This window comes from Salmo salar, chromosome 21 (assembly GCF_965601325.2).
Source record: "Salmo salar chromosome 21, fSalSal1, whole genome shotgun sequence".
Lineage (NCBI taxonomy): Eukaryota > Metazoa > Chordata > Actinopteri > Salmoniformes > Salmonidae > Salmo > Salmo salar.
In genome coordinates, this window is record NC_138311.1 from 45444931 (window position 1) to 45459553 (window position 14623).

Below are 14623 nucleotides of genomic sequence, written 5' to 3' on the forward strand. Positions count from 1 at the left end.
TTGCTGTGATGTGCACATTCCTCTCTCTCATTCAGGCTGTAGTCTGTGTGCATCTAACCTAATGTAGCAGGCATAAAAGTGTATCCATCTCTGCCTGAGCTGGAAAAAACAGGCGCAATGGATTATGGTCATTGTAGTTAATTACCATGTTTCTGAGCTGAACTAGGTTGAATATTTGCTTAATGAAAACTCCCTTCCAGCGTCCCACACAGTTCTTGAGTTGATACTACATGGAATTCAAGAAATTGAACCGATGTTAGTTGTTTAGTGACAATATTTAGTGAACCGTCTTTGACACCAACAATCACTCAGGTTCTTTCTTACTGTCCCGTTCATCATCCTCACTCCTCCTCCCTTCCTACTTTCTCATCACTCCATCTTGTCTTCTCAGTTTCCCTTCACATACAGAGGAACTGTTCAGTTAGGGAATGTAGGTCACGACAAGGCTTGGACAAGTCTGATCAATCCAACTCTTGTTATGCCAGGGACGGATGGCTTTCCAGGAACTGCAGAGTACAAATCGATGCGGAACTGAGGAAGGAAATCGAAGGAAAGTTGAGCTTTATTAATTTAGCTGCTGAGCCAAGACCAGTGTCACAAGCTCCTTTTATAGCCGGGCTACTGCGGCAACAGATGGAGTATATCTATAGTATCAACCAGAAAAACATTAACTCAGAGTAGTTACATAATAATAGAATTCACATATTCCCACATTATATAATAAAAATAACATGGGGAGGGGGGTTTGTGCAAGCGCTTTTATATTCCTCCTGACATTTAATATGATTGTGTGGCCATTTGGGGTGGCAGGTAGCCTAGTGGTCAGAGCGTTGAGCCAGTAACTGTAAGGTTGCTGGATTGAATCCCCGAGTTGACTTGGTAAAAATCTGTCATTCTGCCCCTGAACAAGGCAATTAACCCACTGTTCCCCGGTAGGCCGTCATTGTAAATAAGAATTTGTTCTTAACTGACTTGCTTAGTTAAATAAAAATTATTATTATTATTATTATTATTATTATTATTATTATTATTATATCTGAACACGCTCAATATGCTTCTCGGAGGAAGGCTTTTCCTCTTTCGGAACAATGACAACATGGAGAAAAAACAAATGTCCTGTGGCGAACATTCTGACTGGCTGGCTGCCTCATGATCAAATAACCTGGCAGAAGCAGTGACTGCACCCCATCAGGAGGGAAGACACTGGTGTCGCAATAAAGACACTGAACGGTTGGTGGGTCCCGAAACCAGGTATTAAATGGGCCCCGGGGCTAAATTATAAAAGACTGTAGTATCGGTAAGCGCCGACGTTATCGGTTCTGCTTTCGGAACTGGAGAAATTAAGAAAATACATTTTCTATTTATTAATGCTACATAAACGTTATCCTGTACATTTGATCATCTCACCAACCGTTTCTAATTTGCAATAAGATTAAGACATTCGTCTATGATGCATTTTCACTATTCCCAATCCAGAAGAGAGATCGCTCTGGCGCGGAGCCTGTCGCACACACAAAGACCCTGCTCTTAATTAGTAACGATGGCAGAGAGAACTAAACATACAAAAGTGTGGATACACTTCACCAGAGTCGATGCTGACAATGCTCGTAGCCACAATGCAACAAGACTTTTGCTTGTTAGGGCAGAAACACAAGCAATCTGTCCAAACATCTATCGAAAGTGCATCATGTACTGGCAGAGAAATGCACAGTTTTCGTCTGCCTAGCTCGTAGTTCATCAGTCGTTGGCTGAACTACGTTAGGTATGTATGCTAGCAGCCTAGAGCCCACACACGGAGTTAACTCAATTATGAGAACATGGGTTCCTGAGAGGTCGACCGATTATGATTTTTCACCGCCGATACCGATTATTGGAGGACCCCCTCAATTTGGTTTAAATAATGCAAAAACAAAGTGTTGGAGAAGAAAGTAAAAGTGCAATATGTGCCATGTAAGAAAGCTAACGTTTAAGTGCCTTGCTCAGAACATGAGAACATATGAAAGCTGGTGGTTCCTTTTAACATGAGTCTTCAATATTCCCAGGTAAGACGTTTTAGGTTGTAGTTATTATAGGAATTATAGGACTATTTCTCTCTATACAATTTGTATTTCATATACCTTTGACTATTGGATGTTCTTATAGGCACTTTAGTATTGCCAGTGTAACTTCTGTCCATCTTCTGACCATCTCCTCGCTCCTGCACGAAAGTGCTGTTTGAATGAATGCTTACGAGCATGCTGGTGCCTACTACCGCTCAGTCAGACTGCTCTATCAAATCATAGACTTAATTATAATATAATAAACACACAGAAATACGAGCCTTAGGTCATTATTTGGTCAAATCCGGAAACTATCATCTCTTTCAGTGAAATACGGAACCGTTCCGTATTTTTTATGTTACGGGTGGCATCCCTAAGTCTAAATATTCCTGTTACATTGCACAACCTTCAATGTTATGTCATAATTACGTAAAATTCTTGCAAATTAGTTCGCAACGAGCCAGGCGGCCCAAACTGTTGCATATACCCCGACTCTGCGTGCAATGAACGCAAGAGAAGTGACACAATTTCACCTGGTTAATATTGCCTGCTAACCTGGATTTCTTTTAGCTAAATATGCAGGTTTAAAAATATATACTTCTGTGTGTTGATTTTTAGAAAGGCATTGATGTTTATGGTTAGGTACAGTCGTGCAACGATTGTGCTTTTTTCGCAAATGCGCTTTTGTTAAATCATCCCCCGTTTGGCGAAGTTGGCTGTCTTTGTTAGGAAGAAATAGTCTTCACACTGCATATACCCTGACTCTGTTGCAAGAGGTGACACATTTTCCCTAGTTAAAAGAAATTCATGTTAGCAGGCAATATTAACTAAATATGCAGGTTTAAAAATATATACTTGTGTATTGGTTTTAAGAAAGACTGATGTTTATGGTTAGGTACACGGAGCAACGACAGTCCTTTTTCGCGAATGCACACCGCATTGATTATATGCAACGCAGGACAGGCTAGATAAACTAGTAATATCATCAACCATGTGTAGTTAACTAGTGATTATGATTGATTGATTGTTTTTTATAAGATAAGTTTAATGCTAGCTAGCAACTTACCTTGGCATCTTACTGCATTCGTGTAACAGGCAGGCTCCTCGTGGAGTGCAATGTAAAGCAGGTGGTTAGAGCGTTGGACTAGTTAACCGTAAGGTTGCAAGATTGAATCCCCAAGCTGACAAGGTAAAAATCTGTCGTTCTGCCCCTGAACAAGGCAGTTAACCCACCATTCCTAGGCCGTCATTGAAAATAAGAATGTGTTCTTAACTGACTTTCCTAGTTAAATAAAGGTGCAAAAATATATATATATAAAAAAATATATATATATATATATATATATATTAAAAAATTAAAATCTAAACAATTTCGGCAAATCGGTGTCCAAAAATACCAATTACCGATTGTTATGAAAACTTGAAATCAGACCTAATTAAATCGCCCATTCCGATTAATCGGTCGACCTCTAGTTCCTCATCAAAAGGAACCATTAGCCAGCTGATTGTTTAGCTATGGGTGTGTTCAGAAATGTAATCACCCATTTAAAGATTTTACAACTTTTTTGTTAAAGTTGCAGCTACAATGAACCAGCCCACTCCTCCCTCTAATACAGCTGGTCCAAGCCAAAGACAAGCCCAAAGCCCCATTCACACTGGCAGCTAGTGGGAGGATGACTGAGGAGAGGGTGAATGAGTGAGACCTAGCCTTAACCAACTTCATAGTGAAAGGCCTACACCCCTTTGCAACAGTGGAGTCCAAGGGCTTTAGGTAACAGTCTGTCAGTATATGTTGAGTTGGATAGATTTTTAGGATATAGTAGTATAAAAGGGTTGTATGTTAACCACTCCACAATACAATAATGATAATTTAACACATGAAAAAACTGTTTTTTTACTGTAGGGAGATGAGCAAGGCACTCAACCCCAAATATACCCCTCCCTCCAGGAGTTACCTCAGTGACACATTCATTCCTACCTGGTGTGGTGTAGAAAAGCCAATGTGATCACTGAGCTGAAAGACGTGGCAAAGCTGGCCATCACATCAGACGGGTGGATGAGCCTCTGTCAGGACCATTATCTCACTGTTACAGTGCACTACACAAGCCAGGGCAGTGTAAAACATAAGGTCCTCCACACCAGGGCAGTGTAAAACAGAAGGTCCTCCACACCAGGACAGTGTAAAACAGAAGGTCCTCCACACCAGGGCAGTGTAAAACAGAAGGTCCTCCACACCAGGACAGTGTAAAACAGAAGGTCCTCCACACCAGGGCAGTGTAAAACAGAAGGTCCTCTACACCAGGGCAGTGTAAAACAGAAGGTCCTCCACACCAGGCCAGTGTAAAACAGAAGGTCCTCCACACCAGGGCAGTGTAAAACAGAAGGTCCTCTACACCAGGGCAGTGTAAAACAGAAGGTCCTCCACACCAGGGCAGTGTAAAACAGAAGGTCCTCTACACCAGGGCAGTGTAAAACAGAAGGTCCTCCACACCAGGGCAGTGTAAAACAGAAGGTCCTCCACACCAGGGCAGTGTAAAACAGAAGGTCCTCTACACCAGGGCAGTGTAAAACAGAAGGTCCTCCACACCAGGGCAGTGTAAAACAGAAGGTCCTCTACACCAGGGCAGTGTAAAACAGAAGGTCCTCTACACCAGGGCAGTGTAAAACAGAAGGTCCTCTACACCAGGGCAGTGTAAAACAGAAGGTCCTCTACACCAGGGCAGTGTAAAACAGAAGGTCCTCTACACCAGGACAGTGTACAACAGAAGGTCCTCTACACCAGGACAGTGTAAAACAGAAGGTCCTCTACACCAGGACAGTGTAAAACAGAAGGTCCTCCACACCAGGACAGTGTAAAACAGAAGGTCCTCCACACCAGGACAGTGTAAAACAGAAGGTCCTCCACACCAGGGCAGTGTAAAACAGAAGGTCCTCCACACCAGGACAGTGTAAAACAGAAGGTCCTCCACACCAGGGCAGTGTAAAACAGAAGGTCCTCTACACCAGGGCAGTGTAAAACAGAAGGTCCTTCACACCAGGACAGTGTAAAACAGAAGGTCCTTCACACCAGGGCAGTGTAAAACAGAAGGTCCTTCACACCAGGACAGTGTAAAACAGAAGGTCCTTCACACCAGGGCAGTGTAAAACAGAAGGTCCTCCACACCAGGGCAGTGTAAAACAGAAGGTCCTCCACACCAGGGCAGTGTAAAACAGAAGGTCCTCCACACCAGGGCAGTGTACAACAGAAGGTCCTCCACACCAGGGCAGTGTAAAACAGAAGGTCCTCTACACCAGGACAGTGTAAAACAGAAGGTCCTCCACACCAGGGCAGTGTAAAACAGAAGGTCCTCCACACCAGGGCAGTGTACAACAGAAGGTCCTCCACACCAGGGCAGTGTAAAACAGAAGGTCCTCCACACCAGGGCAGTGTAAAACAGAAGGTCCTCCACACCAGGGCAGTGTAAAACAGAAGGTCCTCCACACCAGGCCAGTGTAAAACAGAAGGTCCTCCACACCAGGACAGTGTAAAACAGAAGGTCCTCTACACCAGGGCAGTGTAAAACAGAAGGTCCTCTACACCAGGACAGTGTACAAATCGCAAACTGGCGAAGTAGCAGCAGAGGAGATCTCAGACATTCTGGAAGAGTTTGAGACAGAGCCGAGCAAGATTGTAGTTGTGACTGTTGATATTGCTGGCAATATGGATGTTGCCATCAATATGGATGTTGCCATCAAGAGCTTTGTGCAGCAACAGGAGGAGAAGTCTGAAGGAGAAGGACAGGAAATCAAGGAGACAGTCCCTCCATTGTACAAAACAAGGAGATCCTTGGAGGAGCTGTTCTCAGAGGAGGACAGGGAGTTGAGGTTGACGATCCAACAGGACACCTCGTCCCTCACCCTCAGCGAGCGTGTTGACCTAGAGGTCGAGTTCTACAAAGGCCTGCCTCCCATCCCCATGGCTGAAGATCCTGTGGTGTGGTGGTGGGAGAAGAGAGGTACTCTGCCCCACCTCACAAACATTACAACAAGCTACCTCTTTCCTCAAGCCTCCTCCACCAATAGCAAGAGGATATTTTCGACTGTAGGGAACACAATAAGCCAGGAGAGGTCCCGACTTCTGCCAGAGAAGGCAAATATGTTGATCTTTCTCCAGAAGAACTGCTAAGAACTGTTAGTCCTTTTGAAGCCTACATGCATTCCCCACCCGTGTTGCTCAATACCACTGTCTTTTCTTTTGCAGGAAAATATTGTTTTAATTTGTTTTACATTTCCATCATCACAACATTAGAGTCTATAATTTATGATTTGTTCAAAACATTTCTGTTTCTTTTGCTGTAAATAATTGTTTATTTTATATATTTTACATTTCAGAAAATAAAGCAAATGTAAATTATGATCTTAAATTGTTTAGTTTTTTTTCTCGTAAAAAAAAAAAAGAAAAAAAAAAACCGATAGGAATACCATTAAAGTACCGGATGGATAAGCAGCATCGGTAAGAGTAGTAATACCGTTAAAGTACCGGATGGATAAGCAGCATCGGCAAGAGTAGTAATACCGTTAAAGTACAGGATGGATAAGCAGCACCGGTAAGAGTAGTAATACCGTTAAATTACAGGATGGATAAGCAGCATCGGTAAGAGTAGTAATACCGTTAAAGTACAGGATGGATAAGCAGCATCGGTAAGAGTAGTAATACCGTTAAAGAAGCATCGGTAAGAGTAGTAATACCGTTAAAGTACCGGATGGATAAGCAGCATCGGCAAGAGTAGTAATACCGTTAAAGTACAGGATGGATAAGCAGCACCGGTAAGAGTAGTAATACCGTTAAATTACAGGATGGATAAGCAGCATCGGTAAGAGTAGTAATACCGTTAAAGTACAGGATGGATAAGCAGCATCGGTAAGAGTAGTAATACCATTAAAGTACCGGATGGATAAGCAGCATCGGTAAGAGTAGTAATACCGTTAAAGTACCGGATGGATAAGCAGCATCGGTAAGAGTAGTAATACCGTTAAAGTACAGGATGGATAAGCAGCATCGGTAAGAGTAGTAATACCGTTAAAGAAGCATCGGTAAGAGTAGTAATACCGTTAAAGTACCGGATGGATAAGAAGCATCGGTAAGAGTAGTAATACCATTAAAGTACAGGATGGATAAGCAGCATTGGCAAGAGTAGTAATACCATTAAAAGTACCGGATGGATAAGCAGCATCGGTAAGAGTAGTAATACCGTTAAAGTACCGGATGGATAAGCAGCATCGGTAAGAGTAGTAATACCGTTAAAGTACAGGATGGATAAGCAGCATCGGTAAGAGTAGTAATACCGTTAAAGAAGCATCGGTAAGAGTAGTAATACCGTTAAAGTACCGGATGGATAAGCAGCATCGGTAAGAGTAGTAATACCGTTAAAGTACAGGATGGATAGCAGCATCGGTAAGAGTAGTAATACCGTTAAATTACAGGATGGATAAGCAGCATCGGTAAGAGTAGTAATACCGTTAAAGTACCGGATGGATAAGCAGCATCGGTAAGAGTAGTAATACCGTTAAAGTACCGGATGGATAAGCAGCATCGGTAAGAGTAGTAATACCGTTAAAGTACAGGATGGATAAGCAGCATCGGTAAGAGTAGTAATACCGTTAAAGAAGCATCGGTAAGAGTAGTAATACCGTTAAAGTACCGGATGGATAAGCAGCATCGGTAAGAGTAGTAATACCGTTAAAGTACAGGATGGATAAGCAGCATCGGTAAGAGTAGTAATACCGTTAAAGTACAGGATGGATAAGCAGCATCGGTAAGAGTAGTAATACCGTTAAAGAAGCATCGGTAAGAGTAGTAATACCGTTAAAGTACAGGATGGATAAGCAGCATCGGTAAGAGTAGTAATACCGTTAAAGAAGCATCGGTAAGAGTAGTAATACCGTTAAAGAAGCATCGGTAAGAGTAGTAATACCATTAAAGTACAGGATGGATAAGCAGCATCGGTAAGAGTAGTAATACCGTTAAAGTACCGGATGGATAAGCAGCATCGGTAAGAGTAGTAATACCGTTAAAATCTTAACGATACCCATCCCTACTCTGAACACTGATTTTTTGCATCCATAATTGGCACCCAGTGTGTGTGTGTGTGTGTGTGTGTGTGGCTAGAAAGACGTGCCTGTGAGCGAGTATGTACTTGAATGGACAGCCCTTAGGGAAGCTACTATGTGAGAAAGAATGTCAGGCATTTCACGGTGAGAAGAGCTAGGGCTGCAGCCCAGGCCTCAACCCCCACCACCCTGCAAAGGACGGAAGGAACGGATGGGGGACATTTCCATCTTAGATTTGCAACACGTTGTGGTGTTACAGTCTGGGTATCTTATAGGAGAAAGATAGCCCTGAAAGATCTACCACCCAAAGAGGACAGTGTTGAACAATAGGGCTGCAGTAAATCCAACCGATTCCAACAGCTATTCTGGGACTTGGCCATGTAGTGGAATACAATATTGTATTCAACCCTCTGAGTCAATACATGTTAAATAACCTTTGCCAGCAATTACAGCAGTGAGTCTTTCTGGGTAAATCTCTAAGAGTTTTGCACACCTGGATTGTACAATAATAGCATTACACTGTGTATTCAGGACAAAGTTCATTTGACACATTTTTTTTGCAGTATTACTTTAGTTCCTTATTGCAAACAGGATGCATGTTTGTATATTTTTATTCTGTAAAGGCTTACTTCTTTTCACTCTATCAATTACATTAGTATTGTGGAGTAACTACAATTTAGTTGATCCATCCTGTTGTCCTATCACAGCCATTAAACTCTGTTTTAAAGTCACCATTGGCCTCATAGTGAAATCCCTGAGTGGTTTCCTTCCTCTCCGGCAACTGAGCTAGGAAGAACGCCTGTATATTTTTAGTGACTGGGTGATACGTCATCCAAAGTGTAATTAATAACTTCACTATGCTCAAAAGGATATTCAATGTCTGTTTATTTATTTTTTACTCATCTACCAATAGGTGCCATTCTTTGCGAGGCATAGGAAAACCTCCCTGGTCTTTGTAGTTGCATCTGTGTTTGAAATGTACTGCTCAACTGAAGAACCTTACAGATAATTGTATGGGGTACAAAGATGAGGGAGTCAAAAAAAATCACATTAAACACCACTTATTATGTGACTAGTTAAGCAAATTTGTACTCATATTTAGGCTTGCCATAACAAAGGGGTTGAATATTTATTGACTCAAGACTATGGCTGTGGCGGTCACGAAATTGTCAGCCGGTGATTGTCAAGCAAATAACTGTCGGTCTCATGGTAATTTACCATTAATTAACAAAAACACATTTAGCATCTCATGGCTTCTACACATATACTTTTTAAAATGGCTTGTAGGCTAATAAATCCATGTAATATAGCCTACACCACCACAATAAATACATTATTTATTTTAGACAGGTCTAAATAAGAATGGTATGAAGAAAATGTATTCTATTTCAGAAGAACAGAATATAATACTCTTGTTGTTCTTATATTGGGTCCTGATCTGGCTATGACAAATGGCTGTGGGTTACTACACTAGTTAATTTAGCAAACAAGATTTACTTATAATTCCGTGGCATTATTTTATATTATTTTATAGTATGAAGAATACAATTGAACAAAGCTAAAAAAATATATACAAAAATTCTCCAAATGATTTGAGAAAGTGCACACATGCAGATACTCTGTGTTGAGCGACAAACAAATAGGTACGCCAATATGCTTAATTTTCTGTTGTTAATGTAACTTTAGTCGTTCTACAAATTTGGGCTGTGTTTTGATTTTTAATACATAGTAAGGTGGCATGACGAGATTCTAATGAAGATTTGAAAAAAGTTGCTTTAAACGCATGAGCTCTACTTTGTTTTCTGTGCAGGCTGTACACACTCCAATAGTCCCTCATTCACAATTTGACAAGTACTTGATAATTCTTCGAATTTCACAGCGGCATCACCTTTGTGGCCGTAATGCACCCCAAAAAGAATCCATGCCTTTTGCGGCCCGGAGTGCTGCGTTGTCCTTTTCTCCCTGAGTGCACTGCGCAATCCGAAGCGTCTCTCACTCACATGGCTCTCCGTCACGTTATCAGTCTTTCTCACAGGCTACAAGTTAAGACAGACACTGCGCGTGTCCTTATCCAATTCCGAGGTGCATATTGAAGATATTGGAAGAAGAACTGTCCACATTTACTTTGTCAGCCAACAAGATGAGTAGGCTCAAAAGCACTGACCTATGTCAATATACTATCCCCCATAGTACAAAAGTTGACCCATTCTATTCTGTGTGAGAAATAAATATTACAAACATAGTCTGGGACAATTGTGGGATGCGATAGATCCAAAATTAATACAACCACTAGCATCAAAAATACTTTTTTATGCAATGTGGCTGACGCAATAGACTTTTAGCTTAAAATGTTGATCAACTATTAGGCTATTTCTTCACATTATACGCACAGCAATGCGCACATGGTAGTAGGCTATAAGCGTGAATGTACCATTAGCGGAAAACACCATTATCAAAAGTGACTGCAAATGCAATTATGCATGTAATGTTTTTATTATAAAAGGTGAATTTCTATAGTGAAAATGAACTTCCCCAAACTTGAAACTTACCCGCTGCTATTGTATGCCAGTTAGGCTCTACACCCTTTGTAAAGCGGATTAATGTGCTTCATTTTAAGTTATTTGGTAACTTTAGTTGTGATACCAACCTTATCAAAACATATAGGCATATGGGCTAGGCTACATGAGGTGTGCGACTATGATTAGAAAAAGTTGCAAAAAAAGGCATTGTTTCTTATGCTTATCATTCACAAGTGATAATATATCATTCACAAGTGACAGGCTAATATCGTCACCCATCAGACTGTTCTTGATTTAATCTTGTCTTTACATATACTAAAAAATATATGTGTGACATTTGTTGGATTTAGAATGGACCATAATCATGCACCGGTCTCAAAACAGGGTCAGCTGGAAAAAAATACATGTCCTCTATGCACTTAAATAGCAAATTAAGGACGCTTTTCCCCGTGGATTATTTTCATGCCAGGCAGGTAGACTATACTCCTGTTGTAAATACAAGCAATGTGCATAATATTAGGAAAGTTGAGAAATAAATATAGTAGGCCTAGCCTATAGAAAGCTGATGGGATCCTCTTCTTTTTATCAGCGGCAATCACTCTGTTTTCTTCCACAATTGCATAGCCTATAGAACTGTTGCTCAACATGAACTCATGGGCTCTCATTTGCAATGATATCAGAGTGATGAGAGGGACAATAGAGTGCTGAGTTTCTGGATAAGAGCATCTAGGTCCTTATCTAGGTTTCTTCCTAGGTTCTGGCCTTTCTAGAGAGTTTTTCCTAGCCACCGTGCTTCTACACCTGCATTGCTTGCTGTTTGGGGTTTTAGGCTGGGTTTCTGTACAGCAATTTGCGACATCAGCTGATGTAAGAAAAGCTTTATAAATAAAGTTGATTGATTATTATTATAATTCCACTTTGACATTACGGGGTATTGTGTGTGTAGGCCAATGACACTAACTTCAGGCTGTAACACAACAAAATGTGGAAAAAGTAAAGGGGTGTGAATACTTTCTGAAGGGACTGTACATAAACATACTAGAGTTTGTTGTGATACTTACATTAACTTTGAAGGCTTGGACAGTGTTGTCCAAGAGAAGAATGTTGCAGCCCACCTCAGTGTGCTGCCTGTCGCGTGCCAGCTCTGATGCCCGGACATTGTAAGATCTGCCAGCAGGCAACTGGAAGCGTGCGGTCATTACGGTCCAACCAGGGTCTGCAACACAGAAAGGAAGCTGACCGTGACAACCTGGCCAATGGACAGATCGATGTAGAGATGATATGTCAAATCTTTTCAAGTCATTCTGGCAACACTCATACAGAATGACGGTTCTGAAATGTATTCTTCTGGAAATAAAACATTTACAGGAGTAAAAAGGCCCATTGCAGTCCAAAACATGTATTTCTACACTGAGGTGGGAATAACACAAGGCAGTAAATTAGTTCAAAGACCAATAAGAAAGAAAATGCCAAAACTCTCTGCCAATAGCAGCTAGTTTTCAGTTTTCCCCTCCCAACTCAGGCCACTTCCAGACACTCCTGGCAAAATTCATGCAATAAAATTGTTCTTTGCTAAGAAGCTATTTTTATTTTGACCCTTTTAATTGAAAACAAATCACAGTAAGGTACTTACATTGCTACCCAGAAATGATATTGACATAAAAACAGCATCATTGGACCTTTGAAGGGCAGAAAGCTGTAGGTCAGAATCAAATCAAATGTTATTTGTCACATGCTCCGAATACAACAGGTGAAATACAACCTTAAGGTGAAATGCTGACTTATAAGCCCTTAACCAACAATGCAGTTTTAAGAAAATATATGTGCCAATGTGCCGCTCTATGGGACTCCCAATCACGGCCAGATGTGATACAGCCTGGAGTTGAACCAAGGACTGTAGTGACGCCTCTTGCACTGAGATGCAGTGCCTTAGACCGCTGCGCCATTCAGGAGCCAAATTAACAGGTGTACCTTGTTAAAAGTTAATTTGTGGAATTTCTTACCTTCTTAATGCATTTGAGCCAATCAGTTGTGTTGTGACAAGGTAGGGGGGTATACAGAAGATAGCCCTATTTGGTAAAAGATCAAGTTCATATTATGGCAAGAACAGCTCAAATAAGCAAAGAGAAACGACAGTCAATCATTACTTTAAGACATGAAGGTCAGTCAATCCAGGAACATTTCAACAACTTTGAAAGTTTCTTCAAGTGCAGTCGCAAAAACCATCAAGCACTATGATGAAACTGGCTCTCATGAGGACAGCCACAGGAAAGGAAGTCCCAGAGTTACCTCTGCTGCAGAGGATAAGTTCATTTGAAAACTGCAGCCCAAATAAATGCCACAGAGTTAAAGTAACAGACACATCTCAACATCAACTGTTCAGAGGAGACTGCGTGAATCAGGCCTTCATGGTAGAATTGCTGCAAAGAAACCACTACTAAAGGACACCAATAGAAAGAGACTTTCTTGGGCCAAGAAACACGAGCAATGGAAATTAGACCATTGGAAATCTGTCCTTATTGGTTCCTACCGCCATGTCTTTGTGAGACGCAGAGTAGGTGAACAGATGATCTCCACGTGTGGTTCCCACCGTGAAGCATGGAGGAGGAGTTGTGATGGTGCTTTGCTGGTGACAGTGATTTATTTAGAATTCAAGGCACACTAAACCAGCATGGCTACCACAGCATTCTGCAGCAATACGCCATCCCATCTGGTTTGCGCTTAGTGGGACTATCATTTGTTTCTCAACAGGACAATGACCTAAAACACCTCCAGGCTGTGAAAGGGTTATTTGACCAAGAAGGAGAGTGATGGAATGCTGCGTCAGATGACCTGGCCTCCACAATTGAGATGGTTTGGGATGAGTTGGAACGCAGAGTGAAAGAAAAGCAGCCAACAAGTGCACAGCATATGTGGGAAGTCCTTCAAGACTTTTGGAAAAGCATTCCAGGTGAAGCAGGTTGAGAGAATGCCAAGAGTGTGCAAAGCTGTCATCAAGGCAAAGGGTGGCTACTTTGAAGAATCTCAAATATAAAATACATTTTGATTTGTTTAACACGTTTTGGGTTACTACATGATTCCATGTGTGTTATTTTCTAGTTTTGATGTCTTCACTACTATTCTACAATGTAGAAAATAGTAAAAATAAAGAAAAACCCTTGAATAAGTAGGTGTCCAAACTTTTGACTGGTACTGTATGTTCGCTTGCACTTGTTAATATTTATCTAGAATCCGCAAGTAATTTGTTAGCGTTTGTTAACATTATTTGCATGTATTTTTATCTTTGGAAAGAAATAACGCCCTTTGTGTGCACTGCCGGTGACACGTGTACCCCGGTATGGTACAGGAACGGTAATTAAATCTGGATAACGGCCAACCCTACAATACAGTACTATTGACGTCAGCACTCAGCTAACAAACTTGCACATCCAGAAGGGGCAACAAGTGCTTCATCTGACAAGAATGAAAATTAATGGGGAGTACAGACAAACCTACATGCTGACTGGGGAGAACATAATTCCATGTTAACTCCCTGATTGAATCCTCACACACACACACACACACACACACACACACACACACACACACCACACACTGCATTGGTTGGTAAAGCCCTGTCGTCACAGCATCACCCTTCTAGGGATCGGCTACATAACCTAAGCTGTGGAGGTCACACCCCCTCAGTTTAAACCTGATGGATCCATATGGAAGGCTTTCTGTGCCTTTCTGAAGAGTTATCACAAAACATCACAGGCCTCGCCAATGATGAACGGCATAAGATGGCCTGTGTGTGCAGAAGTGCTGAGTTGAACAGAGACATAGCAGGGGACCCCAGGGACTAATTCCAGCGTGCTGTGCAGAGTCACAGCAGTACTTATTCCATGAACACACACAGCCTTCTACCCTGCTGTAGTTAGTAATTCTGGTAATGTAAACTCTCACACAAAGAAGTACAAGTAAGCCAGCTCGCCCATA

The 14623-nt window shown here is 41.5% G+C and overlaps 1 protein-coding gene across 2 annotated transcripts in view; it reads right to left on the bottom strand.

Annotated features, from left to right (window-relative positions):
- LOC106582393 (tyrosine-protein phosphatase non-receptor type 4) overlaps positions 1-14623 on the bottom strand; it is a 132335-nt gene that overhangs the window by 82419 nt on the left and 35293 nt on the right. For both annotated transcript variants that reach the window (XM_014165465.3, XM_014165466.3), the window contains exon 2: positions 11710-11864. In XM_014165465.3, coding sequence (XP_014020940.1) covers positions 11710-11847 — 138 coding nt within the window. In that variant the 5' untranslated portion in view covers positions 11848-11864. The remainder of the gene's footprint in view (positions 1-11709; positions 11865-14623) is intronic.